The following is a 22,838-nucleotide window of genomic DNA, read 5'->3' on the forward strand; positions in this document are numbered from 1 at the left end:
CAGTGCTGCCAAAAAAAAAAAAAAAAAGAAAAAGAAAAGAAAAAGGAATCTGTGCCCTAGAAGCTTCTTTTGGAACTAAGAATTACGAGTCATGAACATACACACACATACAATTTGCATATATATTTTACATTATAGAGATATAACTGACATATATAATCATGAATGTATAAACATATAGAAGATCACATACACATATATCATGATATACACCATCATGATTTTGTCATTTTTAAATATCAAAATTTCCATTGCATATTCTTGAATTTTCATAAAATAAATGTGTACCGCAGCTAAGGTATCCTGAAAAATTTTGTTCGTTCTTAGATATTATCACATTATGCTGAACACTGTGGGAATTTAAACTTCCTGAATTGTCTCTCACAAGGTTTTAACAAGTGTAAATAATCACAGGACAGTGATGAGGAAGTTAATGTGCTTTGCTCTCACTGCAGATTCTGTAGAACTGGACATCATTCCTCTCAAAAAAAGCAAAGCTGGTGCCTCATTTGTATAGTCAATGGAGGAGGACTCACGTGACATAGATAATTAACAAAAAAAAATATGAAACCTACCTGAAACTACTGTATTTTTAGTGATTCCTGTAAACATAAAGATACTGTTCTTTCATTCTCCTCAAAAAAGTAGTGTTACTCCTCCATGTATGCCAAGAAACAAAGCCTCTGTACCTTTCTTTTTCCAGTCATTTAATTAGCAAATACTGAGCCATTACTCCTAGGGGAAATACAGGGATAGGTTCCTGCAAGTCCCTGGCCATGCATTTTTGTCATCTGATCCATACATAATCTTGTTTTATGTGTGTTTTTGTTTCAAGACACCTTATGTAATATGTATCATTGATTCATTTACATGGAACTCCCAGCCAATAGTGCTATAGGTCCTGCCTGGGTAAAGCTTATCTAATGTACATATTTTCTCTGTTAGGGCACGTCATAGCCTTTTGCACTTAGGAGCACTAGATCACAGAGGCTACTTTAAACAGGTAAATTATCAATATAGAGCAAAAAGTTGAGAATAATGTGGCACTATATAGACTGTAGAAAGGATACTTGTTACAGTATGAAAGCTGAAACAAGAAGGTAGAGTGACTCAGATTTTTCACCATAAGTATTGACTTTGGGGTTACAAATAAATTTTAGCAAGTAGGTGAATTTGCAAGTATGGAATCTACAAAAAAAAAATGAGGATTGACTATTTTTATAAAAATTCATTTTCTGGGCTATATTAGCAACATGTATTGCTATTTTAATCCACCATATAATGGACTAAAATGAAATAAGTGGATATAGTTTTTTAAAAGCCTGTAAGATGAAATGGTGCCCCAAAGGGAGAGACTGATCGTATGTGGGAAGAATGGAGGTTTCCTGATCTGCTGGCTTTGTTCTTGACTTGGACAAATGATACAGTTCTCAATCAAGAGGAGGGGTTTTATGGACATTGGGACCACACAGAGATGTGGTCTCCTGGAGGACAAAGATGAAACAATGGGAGGGAGGGAGAGGAAGCTGGGAAGGCAGGTGTAAGCCAGATTACAGGTACTGGAATGTCTTGTTTGGGTATTAGTATTTTTCTCTCTAGTCAATTAGAGAGCCATTTATTACTATGCAGCAAATGAATGATCTGAGAGTGATGTGTATTATAATAAAGTAATTTTGGAAGCAATGTGAGGACTCAGAAGGATAGAGCAACTGGGGACAAGGAGATTGATTAAAAGGTTATTGCAGTAGCACATACAACAGATTTTAGAAACGTAATCGATTCTGGAGATTTTTAGAGATGAAACAGAGATGAACTAGGGAACAGTTCGAGGTAGAAGAGAGAGAGAGGAATAAGTCAAGATGAGTACAAGATTTTTAGTTTCGAGAAGTGAACAAATTGCTGTTACTTGTTGAGACAGGAAACATAGAAATGATGTCAAAGGGAGGTAGTGGGATTGGTAAAATAAAGGAAGATACAAAGAAATCATGTTATGGGAGCATCATGTTTCCTGAGTTCAGGTGAACAAGGCAGGTGGTGGAGAATGAATGAAAGAGAGGGGTAACATCAACACAGTTTATATAATGCAGTAAATTACTGCCATCCGAATCAATAACCATTTGCCCTGGGGTTGGAGAAAAGAGAAAGACATGTTTCCCAGATCCATCTAGAGTTTCCACACAGCTCTAGCAGAGGAGTAGTGGGGCATTTTATTGTTTATTGACTATTTTATTTATTGTGTTTTTTATTCAATATCCTAAATGCAAGCCAACTACTCCATTTTGTGCTCAACTGAAGCAATAGTGATCTATCATAATTTCAGAGAAAAGGTGGATTTTCAGGAAAGGATTTTTCAAGCGTAATTTTTCTCAGAGGTTAACCTATCATCTCTGGGTCATCTGTAGGACCACCCCCTGAGTCTTTTAGAGATCATGTTGAAGTGGGAGCATAGAATAAGTAAACATTTAAGAAGTACCAAGTTTAACTGCATTAAAGAGATTTCTTTATTGCATGACTTCTCAGAGCCTATAATATGCTAATGCAAATTGTAATCACTCAGAGAAAAATATTATATGTAGCATTTGCAAACCTTTATGATAGCGAGCTATTTTTTTTTATGTTTATTTATTTTTGAAAGAGAGAGAGACAGAGCACGGGTGGGGAAGGGGCAGAGAGAGAGAGAGAGGAAGACACAGAATCCAAAGTAGACTTCAGGCTCTGAGCTGGCAGCACAGAGCCCGATGCTGGGCTCAAACTCATGAGCTGCGAGATCATGACCCAAGCTGAAGTCCAGTGCTCAACCAACTGAGCCACCCGGGTGCCCTGTGAACTGTTTTTTTTTTTTTTTTTTTTTTTTTTTAAAACAATATTCCCTTAACATGGCTCACAACGTTCAGATTAAAAAAAATTTTTTTTGAAGCTGACCATTCCACTAACTATACAAATAATTCCTTTGAATAGCCTGCAGTATATCCAGCTGTGCTTATGAATTGTTTTTTTAGTTATGACCAAGAAATGCCATGTCCCGTGCCACCAGCCAGGATGTATTTGCAACAGGACGAACTGGAAGAGGAGGAAGATGAACGAGGCCCCACCCCCCCTGTACGGGGAGCAGCTTCTTCTCCAGCTGCTGTGTCTTACAGCCATCAGTCCACTGCGACACTGACCCCGTCTCCACAAGAAGAACTCCAGCCCATGTTACAGGATTGCCCGGAGGAGATTGGCCACATGCAGCACCAACCCGATAGGAGGTACATTGTCACTAGCCTTTTGCTGACAAATCAGATAATTTCCACTCTGAAGTGGCATTTAGAGAACGCTACCATATGGAGTAATTTTCATGTCACATAGCCTTTTTCCCAGTACCGTCATGCAGTAAGCCCCAGTAATTAACATATCAAGTAGTAGTGTTGACCAGAACATTAGATTAATTGATCCCAGTGAACTTGCAACCATAAAATAATGTGCGTTACTACTCACCCACTTATGATAATTGCATTCGTAAGCACATGGAGAGCATGTGGTGTATATATATATATATATATATATATATATATATATATATATGGCTTGCTACTCTTAGAGCATTTTATTGATGATGCCTGTTTTTGCATTTTAGTTTTCCTTATGCATGGGTAAGTCACTGCTTTGGAGTGTGGAAAGATTTTCTCCTGTCTTTTTAAGTTAAGTCTGCATAGTGATTTGTTACCTCCTCGCTGTAATGTTGCAAAAGGAGTTTGGTATATTCATTTTGCTTTGATCTTAGATACCCTTATTGTGGTTGAAATATTAGGTTGGAGTCCTTTTGTCCGGTTTACTAAATTGTGTGTGTGTGCATGCGTGTGTGTGTGTGTGTGTGTGTGTGTGTGTGTGTGTGTTGGATTTTTTTTAACCAAAATTTAGCATTGCCAACCAATACATTTTTGTTATACACAAATAAATACTTCACTTGTCATTTCTACCACATAAAAGCTATTACCGCATCATGTTAGCTCCTCTCAATGTTGATGATTTTGTTTGTACTATTTCATTACGCTTGAGACATTATATTTCACACACATATATATTTGTGTATATATATATTCACAAAACTTTCTGTATTCCTAATATCATTCGAAACTGAGTATATTATTTGCCTCAGAAAATCATCCTTCAATTTGCTTGAATAAATAATGCTTTCTGATTTATACTGCTTGAATTCTGTAGATTAAAATAGAATTTGCAATGTTTATTAATTATTCTGTCAGTAAGATGTTCTTACCAAATTCAAATCATATACTCTCTAAAATAAAGGAGGTAGTTAAGCCTTCTTCTGTGTCACAAGGGGGAATTTGGATTGCCATACATTTGCCTTTAATAGTGTTAACCCTTGAAACCTCATGGAGAATGAGAACAAATAAGACGTCTTTTTCCCTATTAAGGTCACAGACCATCTCCACTGCTTTTATTTGAAGCACATGAGAGGCTCATGGAGGCTCTGAGTCCTGAAATCTCTCAGCATCCTCCTTCCATTCTCTCAGATCACCTGTTTCCCCACCATTCTCTTCTGTGTTGTAAGTGACACACAGTAGCTTCTTCCCAGTAAACTCCTTCTCTCGTGTTCATGTTATCCTCTCCACCTTCCTCAAATCAATCACAATCAGTTCACCTTTTATCTACCCTGATTTTCCAGCTTCTTCCTCTTCCGTGGGTTCTTCTTTCTCTTCACTGTTAATCCTACTGCTTTTCAATGTTCCCCTTTCTTAGCCTCCTATTCTAGTTATCTGCTCCCCTTCTCCTACTCCATAGGGCTGTTTAATGAACTCTGCCTCACACTTCAGCCCACTGCATTCTGACTCCTACCATTTTGCTTCTGTTAGTCTACAGAAAGTAACCTACTAATGGTCAGTCTAAAGACTTGTCCATCTTTGGGGCACCTAGGTGGCTCAGTTGATTAAGCGTCCGACTCTTGATTTCGACTCTGGTCATGGTCTCACAGTTCTTGGGATCGAGCCCTGTATCAGGCTCTGTGCTGACAGTGCCAAATATGCTTGGGATTTTCTCTCTCCCTCTCTCTCTTCCCCTCCCTCCCCCTCTCTTTCAATAAATAAATAAATAAATACTCTTTTGTTTTAAAGACTTGTCCATCTTTATCATGCATAAGTTTTCTGCAGTGTTGGCAAATTTATAAGTTTTTGTGGGACTCAGATGAGATAATGTATGTAAAGAATCTGAAGATAATAGTTTCCTACTGTCCTCACCTCACCTGCCATCACCCCATTACTTGGTTCAATGATTACTTATATTCTGACGGCTTTCAAATTTATTTAGGCAGACCACCCTTTTTCCTGAGCACCACAATGGTATTTTCACTTGGACATCTCACACTACACTTGTCCCAAACCAAATTCTTTGTCTTTGCACTTGACCTTTCAAACTTGTTCCATTTCCTCCTTTGTTGGCTATCTTGTTTAGCATCATTAATCCTTATTTATTTGACTCACATATTAAAAATAAAGTAGTTGGGGCGCCTGGGTGGCTCAGTCGGTTGGGCGTCTGACTTTGGCTCAGGTCATGATCTCACAGTCCATGGGTTCGAGCCCTGCGTCAGGCTCTGTGCTGACAGCTCAGAGCCTGGAGCCTGCTTTGGATTCTGTGTCTCCCTCTCTCTCTGCCCCTCCCCTGCTCATGCTCTGTCTCTCTCTGTCTCAAAAATAAATAAAAACATTAAAAAAATTTAAATAAAAATAAAAAAATAAAAATAGTCAAAAATCACAAAAAAATGTGTCATTTTTAGATCAGCTGAATTATCCTGTTGTTTACTTTCTTCTCCTATCTTTCTACCATTCCCTAAATTAAATCATTCACAACCCCTTCATTTCTGACTTCAAAATATCTTTTGTTCTTTTTGTTTCCATTCCTGTAGCTACTAAGGCAGGCCCACCATCCCTATCCCTTGAAGTTCTGCCATATTCTTGAACTGATCTGCACTTTTCTTCTGTCTCCCCTTTTCTGTTCACCCTCCAAGTTATCTTTCTTTACACACCACAAGTCTGGTAATGTGCCCCTGCATTCAGAGTCAGGTCTTGCTGTTTCAGCCCAGTGGTCAAAGCCTTCCTCAGTCCTTTCCCCTTTACTTACCTCCTCCCTCCCAGTCTCCATACACCCTCTTTTCTAATTACTTTGTTTGAAATTCCCTGAATTTGCCTTAAATTAACCAACATCTGGTCAGAATTGCCACTTCCTGGCCCAGAAAGGGCTGCTCTAGAGCTGGCAGGAGAGGCAGACCACTCTTGCCTCCCATGGCCGTCACCAAAATTTCTAGTGTCCTCACTAGGCACACATGTGTTAGCACATGCTGTTTCTTTGATTGCCTGGGCAAGCACTTCTCATCCTTCCAGACCCTGTTAAAATGCATCCCGTCTGTAAGACTTTCATCTGGCTGCCTGGCAAAAATCAACCGATTCTTTTCTTTTCTCCTCACAATGGTCTTTTCACAGCTCTGCTACCATGCTGATCAGTTTTCATGTTGCATTACGGTTTGCTATTGGTACGTCTGTTTTGCTATTTAAATTAAAAACTCTCTGAGGGCAGAGCTCATGCCTCACTCGTGTCATTGAGATTCTACAAAGCTTACCTCGCTAAGTGCTTGATGAAAGGAGTCTGATACCACAGGACAACTAGAGTTGACTTACCCCCTGCTGCTTTAGAGGGATGAACACTTACACGAATTCAAAATGAACATGCATAATTGGCAAATGTATTGGTTACCTGCACTTAAAATCCTATTTAATTATTTCCAGCCTTTTTTAAATGATGATTTTCGGTCTATGAATGTATTAAGAATTTTGTTTTCGGGGCACCTAGGTGGCTCGGTCGGTTAAGCGTCGGACTTCGGCTCAGGTCATGATCTCACGGTTCGTGAGTTCAAGCCCCGCGTCGGGCTCTGTGCTGACAGCTCAGAGCCTGGAGCCTGTTTCAGATTCTGTGTCTCCCTCTCTCTCTGCCCCTCCCCTGTTCATGCTCTGTCTCTATCTGTCTCAAAAATAAATAAACGTTAAAAAAAATTAAAAAAAAAAAAAAAGAATTTTGTTTTCAAGATTGTGGCTGGAAATAACCCTGGGCAGTAATAAGAAGTAGGTGTGGCCCATTAAACAACAGTCACAAAAAACTACAATTGCTCTTTTATCACGCAGTTATATTCTACATGTTTACTATAGAAATATCTGATAATACAGATAAACAAAATGAGAATGCAAAAGTACCAATGATGGGTGTCGTCAGAAATAGTCACTGTTAAGACTTCAGTAAAGATCTTTGCAGTTTCTTATCTCTGTATATACTTACCTTGCTTTGAATTTGTGACGTGCCCATGTTATTTTATAAGCCACTCTTCACTGAATGGTGTATTTTTCCACATCAATACCTTTTTATTTAGATATTCATATTAAACAAAAGCGTACTGTGATTTACTTAAACAATTCCTTAACATTGGAATTTAAGTTACGTCTACATTTTTGATACCGTGCTGTAATTCTCATCTCTAGTTAAGTCTTTGATTAACACCTCCTCTCAAACCCTTGACCTATTCAGATGCCTGCCCCATCAGCGGATGGCTTCTGTTTCTCATCATCCTGCCACCCCCCTAATGACGTACTCATTAAAGATAGATAGCTATTTCTCTACAGATTTCACTCTGAGCATCAGACCCTTATATCCAAGTACTCGTTCCTATAGATTTCAGCTGCTTAAATATCACTGAGAACAATACACATATCTCCAGCCATAAAGGCACTTTCCTACCTCCGACAGCCATTTTCTCTCGCCTGTATTACTGTAATGGTCCATAAGTGGTCTTGTTGCCTTTAGCCTTGCCCCTTCTTCAATCTAATCTTCCTGCTGCAGACTGTGCAGAGGCATTTTTCCTAAAATACAGCACTGATCAAGTCTCTCCATTGCTTAAAATCTCTCAATGGCTTCCCATTTCCCTTAGAATAAAGGCAAGATTCCTTAATGTAGCAATCAAAGCCCTTTGTGATCTGACCCCTGCATGCCTTCCCATCCTTATTCATCACCACTCACCTCTTCTCTGTTCATGGTGCCTTCACTCTAAGTTTCTTCTAGTTCCTGGAATGATCAGTGTTCTCACCCACCTTGAGGTCTTTCCACATGCCATCCTGTTTTCCGGGAACACCATTATCCTCACTCTTTTTTGGAACTAACACTTATGTATCTTTTAGATCCAAGATTAAATGGTAGAGGCTCTCCACAGAATCTTTTTCTGATGTCCCAACTCTGAGATAGGAGCCTATTCTATGTGTTTCCACAACACCTTAGACATCCTCTGTTTGTGGATACCTTATTATCATTGCACACTTAATTAATTGTTTGTCTCCTTTACTGGATTAGAAGCCCCTTCAGGTGAAGAACAAATCTACTTATTTAGCAGAATTTCTAACATGATGCTTGACTCCCGCTTTCTATTGCCACCTAACAAACTACTGTAAAACTTAGTTACCTAAAACAACCATTTTATTTTCCTCACAATTCCATGAATCAGGAATTCAAAAAGGATTCACCCGGGCAATTCATCTCTAATCCACATGGCTTCATTTGGTCTGTTGAGGCTGGAAGATTTACTTTGAGATCAGTTTTTTTACTCATGTGTCTGATATCTCAATACCCTGTGGCTTCTCTCTGTCTCTACCTCAGGTCTCATCTGTTACGGTCTCTTCAATCATAGACCAGGCTTCTTGTAACATGGGGATCTCAGGGTTGCGGCACTTCTTACATGACAGCAGGCTTCCAGGAAGGCAGGAAGAGGAAGTTTCCAGGCCAGTTAAAAGCCACACTCAGAAATGACACAGTTCCCTTTTGCTGTATTCCATTGGTCAAAGTGGTCACAGGGTCCACCTGGATTCAGGAGTATAGAACTAAATTCCCTCTCTGGATGGGGGAGTGGCAAGTTCTCATCCAGAAGAGCATTTGGAATGGGAGATATTGTCATGGGCATCGTTGCAAAATACACTCTGCTGTGGCCTGATATATAGTTGGCTCTATTAAGTATGTATGCCTTAAAATCATATCCATTTATGACTCGAGTATAAAGCATTCCCCAGGCTTTTTTTGCTTGTGATTCCTTTGGTCTCTGAACCTAGCAGTCCTCACTGTAATAGGGGCAGAGTGAATATTTAAAGAATTAATTCATTTTTTACTGTTATGTTTATTGATTAGGGGCATAAATAAACAGTATGATGTATATTAATAAGAAATTACTGAACTAAAACCATTATATCACTGCAACATTTAATTAAACATTTCAGACTGGCTTTAATATGGATATTGCCATTCTGGCATTCTAATGAGCTTGTAGATATTCTCTTCTTGTCTAATACTATGTAAACTAGGTGACCAACATAATAGTAATCTTTCTTCTCCCTTTTCAGACAGTAACTATGAAAATCATATAATTAAACTTATTTGTGTATACTGTTTCAAAAAGTGTTCCTACTGAGTTTACTGTAGTCGATATTTAGCAAAAAATTCTCAAGTAGAAAAAGTAATTTTCAGGTATGGGCTAAGAGATTTACCAATGTATTATTAATATAGACAAACCGGATATGATACATTTGGAAAGAAAAGACAGTAAAAAGGCAAAGGAGAATTAAATATCTTGTCTATTTACTAACTGGGTAGTGGTTAATTCTACAGAGTATTGAAGCTACAACAGTTTTAGAGAAAAGCTCAAAAGTATACATTTCCCCCTTTGTCTTTTGCCTGGTAAATTGTATGTGGTGAACTATATAAACACCTGCTTTCATAAATTAATGGCATTGTTTCCTGTCTTCTCTCGAACATGTTTATGAAGACATCATTTTTGCAGGAGCCTAGAGTATTGTGATTTGCAGTCATATACTCGTACATTATTTCAGAAGATGTTGAAACCCCTCAGGGAGAAAAATCTAGAGGGTTGAGGTTCATTTGTGGCAAGTCCCACTTGAGTGCGGCATCTTGAAATAGCTTTTTGTTTTCAAATAGAATATATTGCATATTTCAAACTGTACATGTTTATCACACATTCCCTGGGCTTGCCTTATTTACAGATGGTTTGAATAAATTTTTCTCTCTTTCCTCAGCATTTGCACAGGGATAGTAGTTAAAAGCCAGGCCTTGTTTAACATGGAGCTGCTTTTGCTGTACAAATGTGAATTATCCAAATACAACAATGCTGGCTTCCTTTCATAGTGAAATTGGCTGTTCTACATCCCTTTATTGATGGTCAGAATAGTCCCCTTTGTGCTAGAAAGTCTTACATGTCTTTAAAAAAAGAAGTTTCTTGTGGTATTTTGGATGTGCATGCTGACAAAGACTGTAAATTGACTTTTAAGTATGGTATTTTATTGCAGTCCAAATTAAACAAAGATTTTCCTCTTATGTGTACAACACAGTCCATACTGAAACAATTATCCATTTTAATCTCTTAAATAATTTCAGCTTTGGCATATTCTCCATATTTCTTTTATTGCCACACGCAGATGCATTAGAAACCACCCAGAAAAAAAAATAGCACATTAAAGAACTGTGTATGTATGTACATATATATGTGTGTGTGTAAATTATTATGTTACATATCATATGTATGTATATGTATATATGTGTATATGTGTATATATGTGTATATGTATGTAATAACATCATTCCTAGAAGGAAGGTGTTAACCTGAGAAGTGAAATGTGGGATTAAATTCTATATTTGATACGTACTAGTAGTGGGAATTTGGGCAAGGTCTTTAATTTTTCTGAATTTCAGTACCTCATCTGTAAAATGATAATAAAAGCAGTTCCGTGGAAAGCTATTGTAAGAATCAAATGAGTTGTGGCACCTGGGTGGGTCAGTCGGTTAAGAACCTGACTCTTGATTTCAGCTCAGGTCAGGATCTCACTGTTTGTGAATTTGAGGTCCGTATCAAAATCTGTGCTGACAGAATGGAGCCTGCTTGGGATTCTGTCTGTCTGTCTGTCTCTCTCCCCACTTGCCCCCCCCCCCCCCCCGCCTCTCCCCTGCTCTCTCTCTCTTTCTCTCTCTTTCTCAAAATAGATAATAAACATTTTTTTAAAAGAATCAAATGAGTTAGTATTATAAAATATACTTAGTTACAAAATAAGTGCTCAATAAATTAGTTATAGTATTTTAATGATCATTTATTTTTAATGCTCTCTATTTGTGTTAACACAACATGTTGATTGAAGTGTCTCAATTCAGTGAATTAAAAAGCACAAAACATTTTTCTTTGAGCCTCTGCCATCTCACCCTCAAAACTGTGCTTTATTGAACTTCCTTTATTTCACTATAGTAGGTCCCTTAGATTTTGACCAGATCCTCTATGACTTTGTTTGTTTGCTTTTTTTTTAAATGTATTTAAGGCCCAATCCTATTTTTTTTAAATTTTTATTCCAGTATAGGTAACACACAGTGTTATGTTAGTTTTAGGTGTACAATATAGGGGTACAGCAGTTCTTTACATTACTCAGCACTCATCACCTACGAGTGCCCTCCTTAATCCCCATCACCTATTTCACCAATCCCCCACGCACCTCCCCTTTGCTAACCATCTGTTTGCTCACCGTCTGTTAAGAGCCTGTTTTTTGGTTTGAATCTTTTTTTTCCTTTAGTCATTTTTTTTGTTTCTGTTTTTTTCTTAAATTCCAATTCTGTTCATTTTACAACTATAATCGCGCACTCCCAGACATCCTTTGCAGATAGTATCTGTCTGTGGTTATGGTGGCATGGAGTGACAGGGCATTCCCTGCTTTTAACCACTTTCATCCTCCTCCCTCTTCGGGATCCATTCTCCTACAGGTAAGGCAAGGAAGAGGGAACTTAAAAAAGGACAAGGTAGTTGAAGATCCAGTCTTCTCCTTGGTTAGCCCCGATGAGTATTTTATGTCATCTGGCTTGTGAGTATTATAAGAATGGTGAGGGAAATGGGCTTCCTCCCTGATGAAGGGCTCAATCCTGGGCAGCATCTCTAGGCATTTGTAGTCCTTGAACAATTCAGCCGCATCTTTAGGTGGATTACCAGCCAGTGAAATTCATGCTGTGTCTTTCCTAGCCTCCCGAACTGTGGAGGTGACCGGATGGCACTCGATCCTCATCTTACACTCCTCTAGTGCTTATGCTTAGGTTGGCAGACTGGTGTGGAATCTATCCTCCTTACTTCTCAAAGGCACAGGATTTGAAAAAGTATTCTTATGACCCTTCCAAATGACATTGTCCCTTACGTCATCTCTTTTACCTTGCTTAGAGAGCATTGGGACTGTTGAGTAAGACACTGACTAAGCAGTCGTTCAACTAGAAATCACTAATGTCTTCCTTTTTGTCAGACACTTTTCTAAATTAGGAGTTAATCTCTGGGCATTCTCCCCTCCTCCCCCATTGGGAATAACTTCTTTCCACGAACCTTACTTCAATGAAGTCAGAACACCCTCTGTCCTCTCAGTCATCTTTGCATCTTATACTCACCGTGGGTGACGGTGTCAGATGGTGGTAGAAGGATACCTGATGTTGTTCTCCAGATCTGTGGAGAGACGACTGAAAGTAGTTATTGGTAACTCTGTGAACTTAAATTGTACAATACCACTCACATTGTCCTCAGCTTTTGCCCTTAACTAATTCCAGTATATCAAGAAAATACCTGTAAGCTTTTTATTTAACAGACAGGTGGAATAATGGTGAAAGTGATAGGCTTGAAAATAGCTAATCACCTTTGGTGTATAATTAATTCAGAGAAAAAATGCTCTTGGCATGCATAGCCTTTTATTTTAATAGAATCTAAAGGAAATTGTCATATGCTGAATGTGTAATTGTTCCATCCTATGAAATTCTACTCTCTGTAGTCAGAACAGATGAGTCCATTTGCTTGGAATGGTAGGAGTGGAAATGAAGAAAAGGGAAAGAAACAGGTTTATGGAGCAATCTGTTTCAGAACTGATGTCTGTTGTCTTTGGTAATAATAATCTATCAGTAGTATTCAATAAGCTTTAAGACAAGTACATAGGCATATGTTTCCAAAGAATGTTTTACTTCTCCTTTTTTAATTGAATATAATCCAAAAGATAAAACATAAGGAGACTTACAGGTAGCTGAGTATATTCTGTTACCCTTGAATTAAAAGAAAGCCCAGCTTGGTTAAATTAGCTTCACAGAAGCAAAGATCAAATCAGTGTACTCGTGAATTTCTTGGATAATGTATTTTGTGTATGTCCTAATAACGAGCTGAGCCAAACCTGTTTATTCATCTTCCTGCAGACGGCAGCCTGTGAGTCCCCCTCCACCACCACGACCGATTTCCCCACCACATACCTATGGCTACATTTCAGGACCTCTTGTCTCAGATATGGATACGGATGCTCCAGAAGAGGAAGAAGATGAAGCAGACATGGAAGTGGCCAAGATGCAGACCAGACGGCTTTTGTTACGTGGGCTTGAGCAGACCCCTGCCTCCAGTGTAGGGGACCTCGAGAGCTCTGTCACTGGGTCCATGATCAATGGCTGGGGCTCAGCCTCAGAGGAGGACAACATTTCCAGTGGACGCTCCAGTGTTAGTTCTTCCGATGGCTCCTTCTTCACCGATGCCGATTTTGCCCAGGCAGTGGCGGCAGCAGCGGAGTATGCCGGCCTCAAAGTGGCACGTCGCCAAATGCAGGATGCCGCTGGTAAGTTGTGCGCGTTTCACCAAGTTGGAAAAGGAAACTCGGTATGTTTATGTCACTTGGTAATTACCGCCTGTGATCTTGCGTCTGATGTGAAATGCGACTATTACCACCGCCTTTTATTTGCTGCCTAAGGAAACTAAGTTTCAAGAATATGACATAACTCAGTTATTCCCTTTCTCCTGACAAGATTTTTAAATCTTCTGGTTTATTTTTATTTAATAAATCCTGTATGTGAGTGGCACTCCCTGGGAAGTTCTTGTTTTTACAAAAGTCATAGCAGATATGTATACGGTTTCTTTAGGTTTGCCTATAGTCAGCTGAGGTTTGTGTTACACGATTTTTTTTTTAAGGTGCAAAAAGCAACCAAAATAGAATTCATTGTGATAGTTCTCTTATACTGTTATCTAGGAGAAATAAATAAATTTCCAGAGGGGGAAACGCCACCATTGGAAAATGGGCTATTTGTCCTTAACTCCCATGCTCTTCATGCCCTCTCAGAAGACTACTTTAGTGAGAAAGGTAGAAAGGTGTGTGTAATATGCACATATTTTCAAGCATACATGTTTCATATTTAAAGTAAACATTTTAATCTAATAACTTGGAGATAAAGTTAATCCAAATGCTCGTGTATTTTTTTTCTGTTTTCTTTTTTCATTACCAGTAGCCTGTTTACGATGATCATATATCTATCCTTACGTTTTGACCCATTTTTATTTATCTCCTACTCCCAACCTTGAGTAAATAATATGGAAAGGGAAAGAATTTAGATTTAAGCCAAACATTTATCACATAACATTTATCTCCATAGAATGTAATATATGCATATATATACATATTTTACATTCATATACACATTGTGTGTATATGAATTTCTGGTAGCCAAAAAAATACAAATATTTGAGTAAAATAATGTAGCCAGCAAAACACATTTCACAGAAATAAACAACTATCACAACATATCAGTAATTGCTATCTTGTTTTGTTGTTTTCTTTTTCTTAATTTAGTAATTATCACATAGGTACTTTACCCTGTTCTCTTCAGATACTGGATTGGTCATTATTTTTTATCATTTATTGAATATATTCAGAGAAAATAAAGTTATTTCTATATGTTATTTATCAGGAATGTGTTGTGGGGAAAAAAAGTCTAATAATACCTTTCGACCTTTTTTGTAGAACATGTATTTATTTCAGCCATGCTAATATTTTACGAAATTCAACCAAATTTCCCCTTTTTTCCCTCAGTAGCTACTAAATATAGTAAAATAACTATCCATACCTACCTATCCTCCTTAATAAATAACATCTAACTGTATACATAGCTTTTATTTCTTCTTATTTTTTAATCCTCTATTAAAAAAAAAAAAAGAAAGTGAAATTAAGCCTCCCAAACTACTGCTTTCAGATTGCATTAAGGGTGTGTTTCAGTTCATTAAATCAACAAAACACTGAAATAACATCAAAAATTCATCTGTAAACGACCTTATGCCTCAGGGTCTATGAGCAGTAGATGGCTTTACACAATAGAATGAAGAATGTGCTCAGTCCCAGCCCTAATTCTCTCTTTTCATGGGTATGTAACTTTAATTGTAATAGTCTCCATCATGGCTAAAGAGAGTTTGGTTTAATATTTTATTGTATTGTAATTTAGTGGCACTTCTGGTTTTCGTTTGACTCATAATTATAATGAACTAAACATGCATTGGCCTCTGCCTGTTAAAATGGTCTTTTCAAGAAGCGGTGCTGCTTTTCATATGACTTGAAGTTAATATGAATGAACAATCCAATCAAATTGCTTCTCACTTGGCCACATTAGTGTATATTATTTAATATGCTTCAGTTAGCATTTTTAAATACATTGGTTTCACTGTATGTGGCCTGTCTATAGCCAAAAGACTTGTTGGCTAGTTCAGTTTGAAGTTTCTTGTAGTACAACAAAAAATTCCGGATTTGTGTGTCTGGAATTTCTAGAAACCAAGATAATGAAGGTCAAGTATAGGGCCACGATTTCCCTTGCCATTATGGATTAAATATTTTGTGCCATTGTAATACAACATGTCTGTAAGACAGCCAGAAAATTGGAGAGGACTGAGATGTACCATGTGTAACTAGAAAATTCAGTTATTACTGGTACCTGCAAATATTAACCCCCACCCAAAACAAAAAAACAAACCACCTCTACTACTACCAAAAAAAATAGAAGTTTCTGGAAGGGTCACTTTAAGTATCCAGAATCAGCAAGTAAACGTCTTATCAAAGAAAAGAGCAGAAGTAATTTTAGACGAGTCTAAGTATGTGAGCTACCTTAATTTCAGGCCTCCTTAAGATAAATACCTCAGAATGTATTAAGCTATTGGGAGTCTGCCTTCAAAGAATAGCATATCTATTTAATTAAAATAAGGGAAGTATTTAGTACTGTTCATTCTTAGAATATGAATTTCTTTTTTTAAATTTTTTTAATGTGCATTTATTTTTGAGAGAGAGAGAGCATGAGCAGAGTAGGGGCAGAGAGAGAAGACAGAATCCGAAGCAGGCTCCAGGCCCTGAGCTGTCAGCACAGAGCCTGACACGGGGCTCAAACTCACGGCTATGAAACCATGACCTGAGCCGAAATAGGGCACTTAACTGACTGAGCCACCCAGGCACCCCTAGAATGCAAATTTCTTAAGGAGTCTGGCTATTCCCTTGAGAAAGCAATAGCCACTGAATATTCTATGCAAAAATTTAATTAATATCTTTGTTTGCTAATAACATTTTAGTGAAATTAGTTGGAAAAATAATTGGGCTGTTTTTCTTTAATAAATGGTATCAAGAACTTTAACAGAATAAAAGTACTACAGTTAAAAAAAAAAAAAAGACTGGCAAATGCTCTCTGCGCATTTTTTTTTTTTCCAGTGGATGGGTCAAGCAAAATGACAAAAATCCTATTATTTGCTGGATTAGTTTATTTCAAGCTATTTTTAGGAAATTAGGGATGCTGCTAGTTGCACTGTTTTCCTTTTATTATTATTGTTATAATTAAAATTCATTGATGAGTTTGGCTCTGATTTTTTTCCCCCTTTTTTTTTCTCCTCAGGCCGCCGACATTTTCATGCATCCCAGTGCCCAAGACCCACAAGTCCTGTTTCTACAGACAGCAACATGAGTGCTGCGGTAATACAGAAGGCCAGACCAGCCAAGAAGCAAAAACACCAGCCAGGACATCTGCGCAGAGAAGCCTACACAGATGGTAAGTCCATTGAAACGCATGAAAACATCTATGAATCTCGCCTATTTTCCCTGGCTCTCTAGGACTAGAAAATGCATCCACTGGCATTAGAAATTACATTTAAAATTCATTAATGGTAAGCTGCATATTCCTTATCGAAATGCTCGACTTTGGTATCTTTGTTAAGCGTCTCTAGTACTTCTAATGATATGGTTATTTAAGAAACTAAGAATAGTGTCTACTTTCAATATTTTTAAGAGGTTATTTTTGTAGTTGCAAGCAAATAGACTTTACTGTAGCTGAAGTAAGACAGAGAAGCAGCCTTCATCACATTCACTGGTAAATCTTCCGAAATATCCTCTCTGTTTTTTTGCTTTGCTTTTGGAATTTGGCATTCAAATAGAAAACAGTAAACTTATTTGAATGTTAATTCTGGCTATAGCGGTGTTACAGTTTATTTTGTGCACCGAAGGGCAAATCGAATCATCTCCTTCATGCCTTCACATACAATATCGACTCTCACTGAAGAGGTAACGCTTGTATTCTCAAGGGAGCACAAGAGACTAATGCAAACATTGTGATGTTGTCTAGAGAAAGCCTTTAATGAAAGTGCCTCAGGTGGCCCAGCATTTATTAAACCGCCACCTTCTCGTTTTATAAACAACCCCAAGGGCTTTGTTGAAAATTCATGTAAGATAAATTCTCTCAGACTCACCCATCTTGTCAAGTTTGCTACATTTACTAAAGGGGTGGGGAAAGAAGGTGTCACAGACATTGTCCCACACCTCCTGGTCCTCTCCAACCACAATCTGATTAGGACTTTCATTACCAGTCAGCAATTTTTCAAAAAGGGCATCATTTGCCATTATCATATGAAAGCCTAATATTATAGATCCTTATCCGAGGTTACAAGGAGGGTTTTCTGAGGCACTTTTCCCTGTGATTCCTGCCACTTGACAGAAAAATTTAATACAAAGCTCCCAGCATGATGAGCACAAGTAATTTTGCAATGAGTGGCTGTCCATGCTATTATCTGTACTTTATTCAGAGTATTTTCTCTCACTAGCATCTATCTGATATTAGACTACATTAAATACTGGCATGACACGGCGCACCTGGGCCTCCTGGCTTCTGCCCAGGACTCTTTTGTCAGTGAAACTGAGCTGTCAGAATATTATCTGATTTTGAAGGGTTATTACAGTGGCTTTGTGAATGTTTGCCTCTGTGAAGGGACAAACACTAGGTGTAAATCCCCAAACTCTATCGGCAGTTTTACATTTATGGGACCCCTGTAATGGCATTTTACAAGTTTTATAGCTGTCCTATCAGTTTTTATTATCTGGGAGAGAGCGCTCCTGACTGAAAACCTGGAAAACTGGTCGAACATCAAACCTTGATATAAACATATCTACGTTAAATACATAAGGGAGAAAATCTGGCCTACAGCTTTGTGTAGCTCTTTCTGCCTCATTCTTTACACTTGTTTTCAGGGACTTCTAGCGCTCAGTGATGCTTTTTTCAAAATGTTTTAAATAACGTGAACATGCCAAGTTAAAGGGCATGGTAACACAGTCACGAACTACACTATGCTTGAAAATTGTGATCTGTATTTATTGTCCCGCATTCTGCAGTACTTTTTTCAACGTGCTTAATAATTAAATATGAATTCTAACTCATCCCAGAATAGTAACTGCTAAACTGAATGATGAAACACCTGAGTTATTTTTTCAAAGTTAATTTTAGAATACCAAAGAAATACATTGAAATGGTTAAAGCCAAAACATTAATTTGAAATGTTATTTGGATTTTTCATTGTTTATTTCACAAAAGTGATTATGCAAAATTATCATGGATCTAAAGTCTTGTGGAAGCCAATAATTATTTTTCCAAAGTCATAAAAATAGATAAAATGAGGAGATATGACTAAAGTTATTTTTACAATTTTAGCTTTAACTTCCTTTCAGCATTTTGATAACCATCTGTCTCTTAGTTATGTTTATTGTACCAAAAAGTCTTGAGTTTAATTCTGGACACTTTCTGATTTGATGAAGAAAAAAATACCAAAATATGTGTGTTACTTTATGCATATCCCACAATACATATTGATTAAGTAAAATCAAGTAAATGCAAATACTTTTTTATGCATCAAATAAGAGAAATGCACATAGTCTTGTTAGCAGTGGCTATGACATGGAAACCAAAGTCATTTTCTCAGAAATTATTTTCTCAAAATACTATACTGCATTGTTTGAAGAAAAAATCATAGACTATTTCATGAAGAAACTCAGTGGCAGACACAATTTGTACAATTTATTAAGAAAGAGAAAGGGGAGGGGAAAAGAAAGAATTTAGAGTTGCCAATTGTTAAAATGTGCATTAAACAAGAGGCACATGGGTGGCTCAGTTGGTTAAGCATCAGACTTTGGCTTGGGTCATAATCTTCCCGGTTTGTGGGTTCAAGACCCGCATCAGGCTCTGTGTTGACAGCTCATAGCCTGGAGCCTGCTTCTGATTATGTGTCTCCCTCTCTCTCTGCCCCTTGCTCTCTCTCTCTCTCTCTCTCTCTCTCTCTCTCTCAAAAATAAACATTAATTTTTTTTTAAATATGCATTAAACATATTCGTAAGACATGGAGCGTTTTTTTTTTAATTTTTGTTTTTTGATGATTAAAATCTTAACTATGATGGATGAGTTTGATGACTATCAATAGAATTCCTTTGTTAACTATTTTCAGAATATAGTATAATATATCAGTCTTGAGTTTGTAGTGTCTTTACTTTGTAAAATATGCTTCAAATTATGTACTTGCTTCGTAGAACTTTTGTAAACTATATATAGAAGGCTAAAGAGTGGCTGTGTCTGAGCTGATGAAGAGTAGTTTACTATGATCCTTGTCTGTCAACAGCTATATTAGTTTCTAGGGCTGACATAACAAAGTGCTATAAGCCAGGGACTTAAATGATGAAAGTTTATTTTCTCACAACTTTGGAGACTAAAAGTCCAAGATCAAGGTGTCAACAAGGGTGGTTTCTTCTGAGGCCTCTCTCCTTGGCTTGTAGATGGCCATTGTCCCCTTGTGTATTTAGTCAGTCTTCCTTCTATCTCTGTGTGTGTCCTAATCTCCTCTTCTTATAAGGAAACCAGTTAGATTGAATTAAGACCCACCCCAAGGACCTCATTTTACTTTACCTCTTTAAAGATCCTGTCTCCAAATACAGTCTCGATCTGAGGCACAAGGGGTTAAGATTTAAACATGTGAATTTTGAGGGGACACAATTCAGCCTATGGTAGCCCTTGAGCCTCCTGATGGCACACGGCACTGTGACCGTACCTTACTCTGTATGTAAATACTACACCTCTTAGAGACCCAGGGAGTACTCAGTGCACAACAGAGTACTGTATGCTATAGTCACAATGACAGGCAGAATCTATTTACTTATTTCATATTTGCTGCTTACAGGTTTAACCCAGATGAAGGGTAGGATTAAAATATATGAATATTTATCAGTCAGAGTCTTTGCAAGTTAAAGCCAAGCATAAGTGCATTTCTAGGACCTTCTAATAGATTCTTCCCACCCCCTCTTTTCAACCCTTTCGATGCATTTACATACTTGATTTAAAAACCAAATCTACATTATTTCTCTAGCCCTACTTTTCATAAATTATAAATTCACCACCCTCTTTGGAATGATGTTATTTTGACTTGATTTATCATTAATTACAAGGTCTTGGGACTTTAAGCGGTTAAGTAAATAGAGTGTTTGATCTCCATAGCGAGTTAATGCTGGCAGAACTGTCTACATGCACATGCTTTACATATTACTTTATATGCATTATGTTGGTATTTGGAAAGTATTACAGAAAGAATGATGTTTATATGATTATATAAAGAGTCTGTACATACATATAACATGCCCATGATCCTGTTTGTTACTCTTGGTATGAACTGGGTGAAAGTACTATTTATCATTTTGTGAAACATGAAGTTGTTCTTACTATAATAATCCCTGCTTTGACTCAATAATCATTTTATAATACCTGAAAATTTTTATTTGGTAACCGATTTGTATAAGAAGCAAAACCTGCAAGCATTTACCTCTCATTGTCAATTAGATACAGAAGCGATTATATATAGGAAGTTAGAACTCTTAAAATTACCATTGGGTTCTCTTCTCATTTTCGACCTGTGTCATAGAGCTTCTGGAAGTAGATTGTGTCTCGAGAGTCCTGTATTCCCAAGATTTTGTATGATCTTATAATAGTGGTAATCATTAGCTTTGGTATCTGAGGAGCCCAGACATTTTATGATTTGATGATAGTGGCAGTTACTTTGTGCCAGCTTGATAGTCTGTGTTTGCAATTTGGGGTTTAAATGTGTAGCAAGGAGATGGTGCAGAAATGAGCCTGCAGGCACTCACTCCATCTGCTGCCAGGTATGCTCTCAATTAGACTTTTCTCCTTCTTTCATTGCCAGTCCCAGGCTCGGTCTGAACATAGAACCACTCTGCCTTGGGTCTCTTGGCTTTGAGCCACTAAGGACAGTCTATTTTTTAGCTCTCTCTTTTTGGTTATTTTTGCGAAACAAGTAGCAGATGAGGGAGGACTCTCATGATGGTACCTTTTTTTTTTTTTTTTTAAGTATCATTTTTTTTAAAAATCCATTAAAGTAGTGAAGAGGAAAATCAGGCACAATGGCACTGGTAATATATGTTGTAAGACAAAAAAAAATGTTATTTAGTAGAATCAGGAGAAAGTTAGTACATTGGCTTTACTCTGACCACCATTTTAGGTAATGTTGAGAGGCTATTTACATGAAACTAGGACATGATGAGCCATGAGAACTAACAACAACAAAAAAATGCAGGTAAAAGATGGACAGACCACTTTTAATAATGGAGTCCTAAGTAAAATAGCTGGTAGGAAGATGGTACCTCAAAATTTCTGTTTTCAGAAACCAATACAGTGAATTCCAATGCCTTGTTTTAGCATGTAATGTCAAAATAATATTAGTTTAAAAAAAAGTTACTTTAGGGATAAAATTAATTCTTTTTAAAAAAAATATGAGAATAAGAAACACTGATTGTGTCCTAGAACTCTTAATTTGCTATTAAGAGTTTCTAAGAATATTTTAATATTCAAGAATTTCTCATGCTGGCATATGTAAATGATAGTCAATAGAACATTGTCAGTAATGGTAAAACATACAGAAACGACCTAAATATTCCTCTGTACGGATTGGCTAAATAAATAATGATACACTCATAAAACAGAGGATTATACAAAGTTTTCAAAAAAAGAGGTAGAGCTGTATGTACATATAGGGAAATGTATACAACTACACAGTTAGGTGAAAAAAATGCAATTCTCCTTATGTCAATAAGAGAGAAAGGCTATATATTTTCACGTGGTACTTTTTGCCACCACATAAGGGTGAGTAGACTGGCACTGTACCACCCAGGTGTGGCCAATTTATATAGTCCCTGATGTGAATGATGCTCCATGGAATTATGCAACACAAATATGCCTGATATGTGTGTCTAAATAATTTCTGGAATGACCTGTACAAACATATGCAAACTGATTACTTCCGCATAATGAATATTGAGTATTTGAAATGGAGATGGAGATTCACGAGGGGTTGTAGTTTCAAGTTCTTATGTACTTTTGATTTATTTTTAGAATGTAAATGCATATTTTTTGTTTAGAATGTTGATTTTTTAATACTAAGCATTTAATACATGTTTTGTAAACACTTTTTAGTTAATTTATTCTATCATTTAGGTATTCCTCTTCAAATCTGAAAACATTACCATTTCTGAAGTCATGATTGAAAAAGCCATGCTGATAATTACCAAATCTCTGTATCTCTGGTCTTGACCTCTCTTGAAACTCAGATTCTATGTACAAAAACCTGTTGAACATCTCTATCTAGGTACTTC

General features: G+C 37.2%; 1 protein-coding gene across 1 annotated transcript in view; it reads left to right on the plus strand.

Moving 5' to 3' along the window:
* Positions 1–22,838, plus strand: part of ROBO1 (roundabout guidance receptor 1) — a 1,142,978-nt gene that overhangs the window by 1,109,848 nt on the left and 10,292 nt on the right. The window contains exons 26-28 of the mRNA XM_058731718.1: positions 3,000–3,248; positions 13,285–13,691; positions 16,768–16,920. Of these exons, the coding sequence (XP_058587701.1) occupies positions 3,000–3,248; positions 13,285–13,691; positions 16,768–16,920 (809 nt within the window). The remainder of the gene's footprint in view (positions 1–2,999; positions 3,249–13,284; positions 13,692–16,767; positions 16,921–22,838) is intronic.

The sequence above is a fragment of the Neofelis nebulosa genome, chromosome 5 (genome assembly GCF_028018385.1).
Source record: "Neofelis nebulosa isolate mNeoNeb1 chromosome 5, mNeoNeb1.pri, whole genome shotgun sequence".
Lineage (NCBI taxonomy): Eukaryota > Metazoa > Chordata > Mammalia > Carnivora > Felidae > Neofelis > Neofelis nebulosa.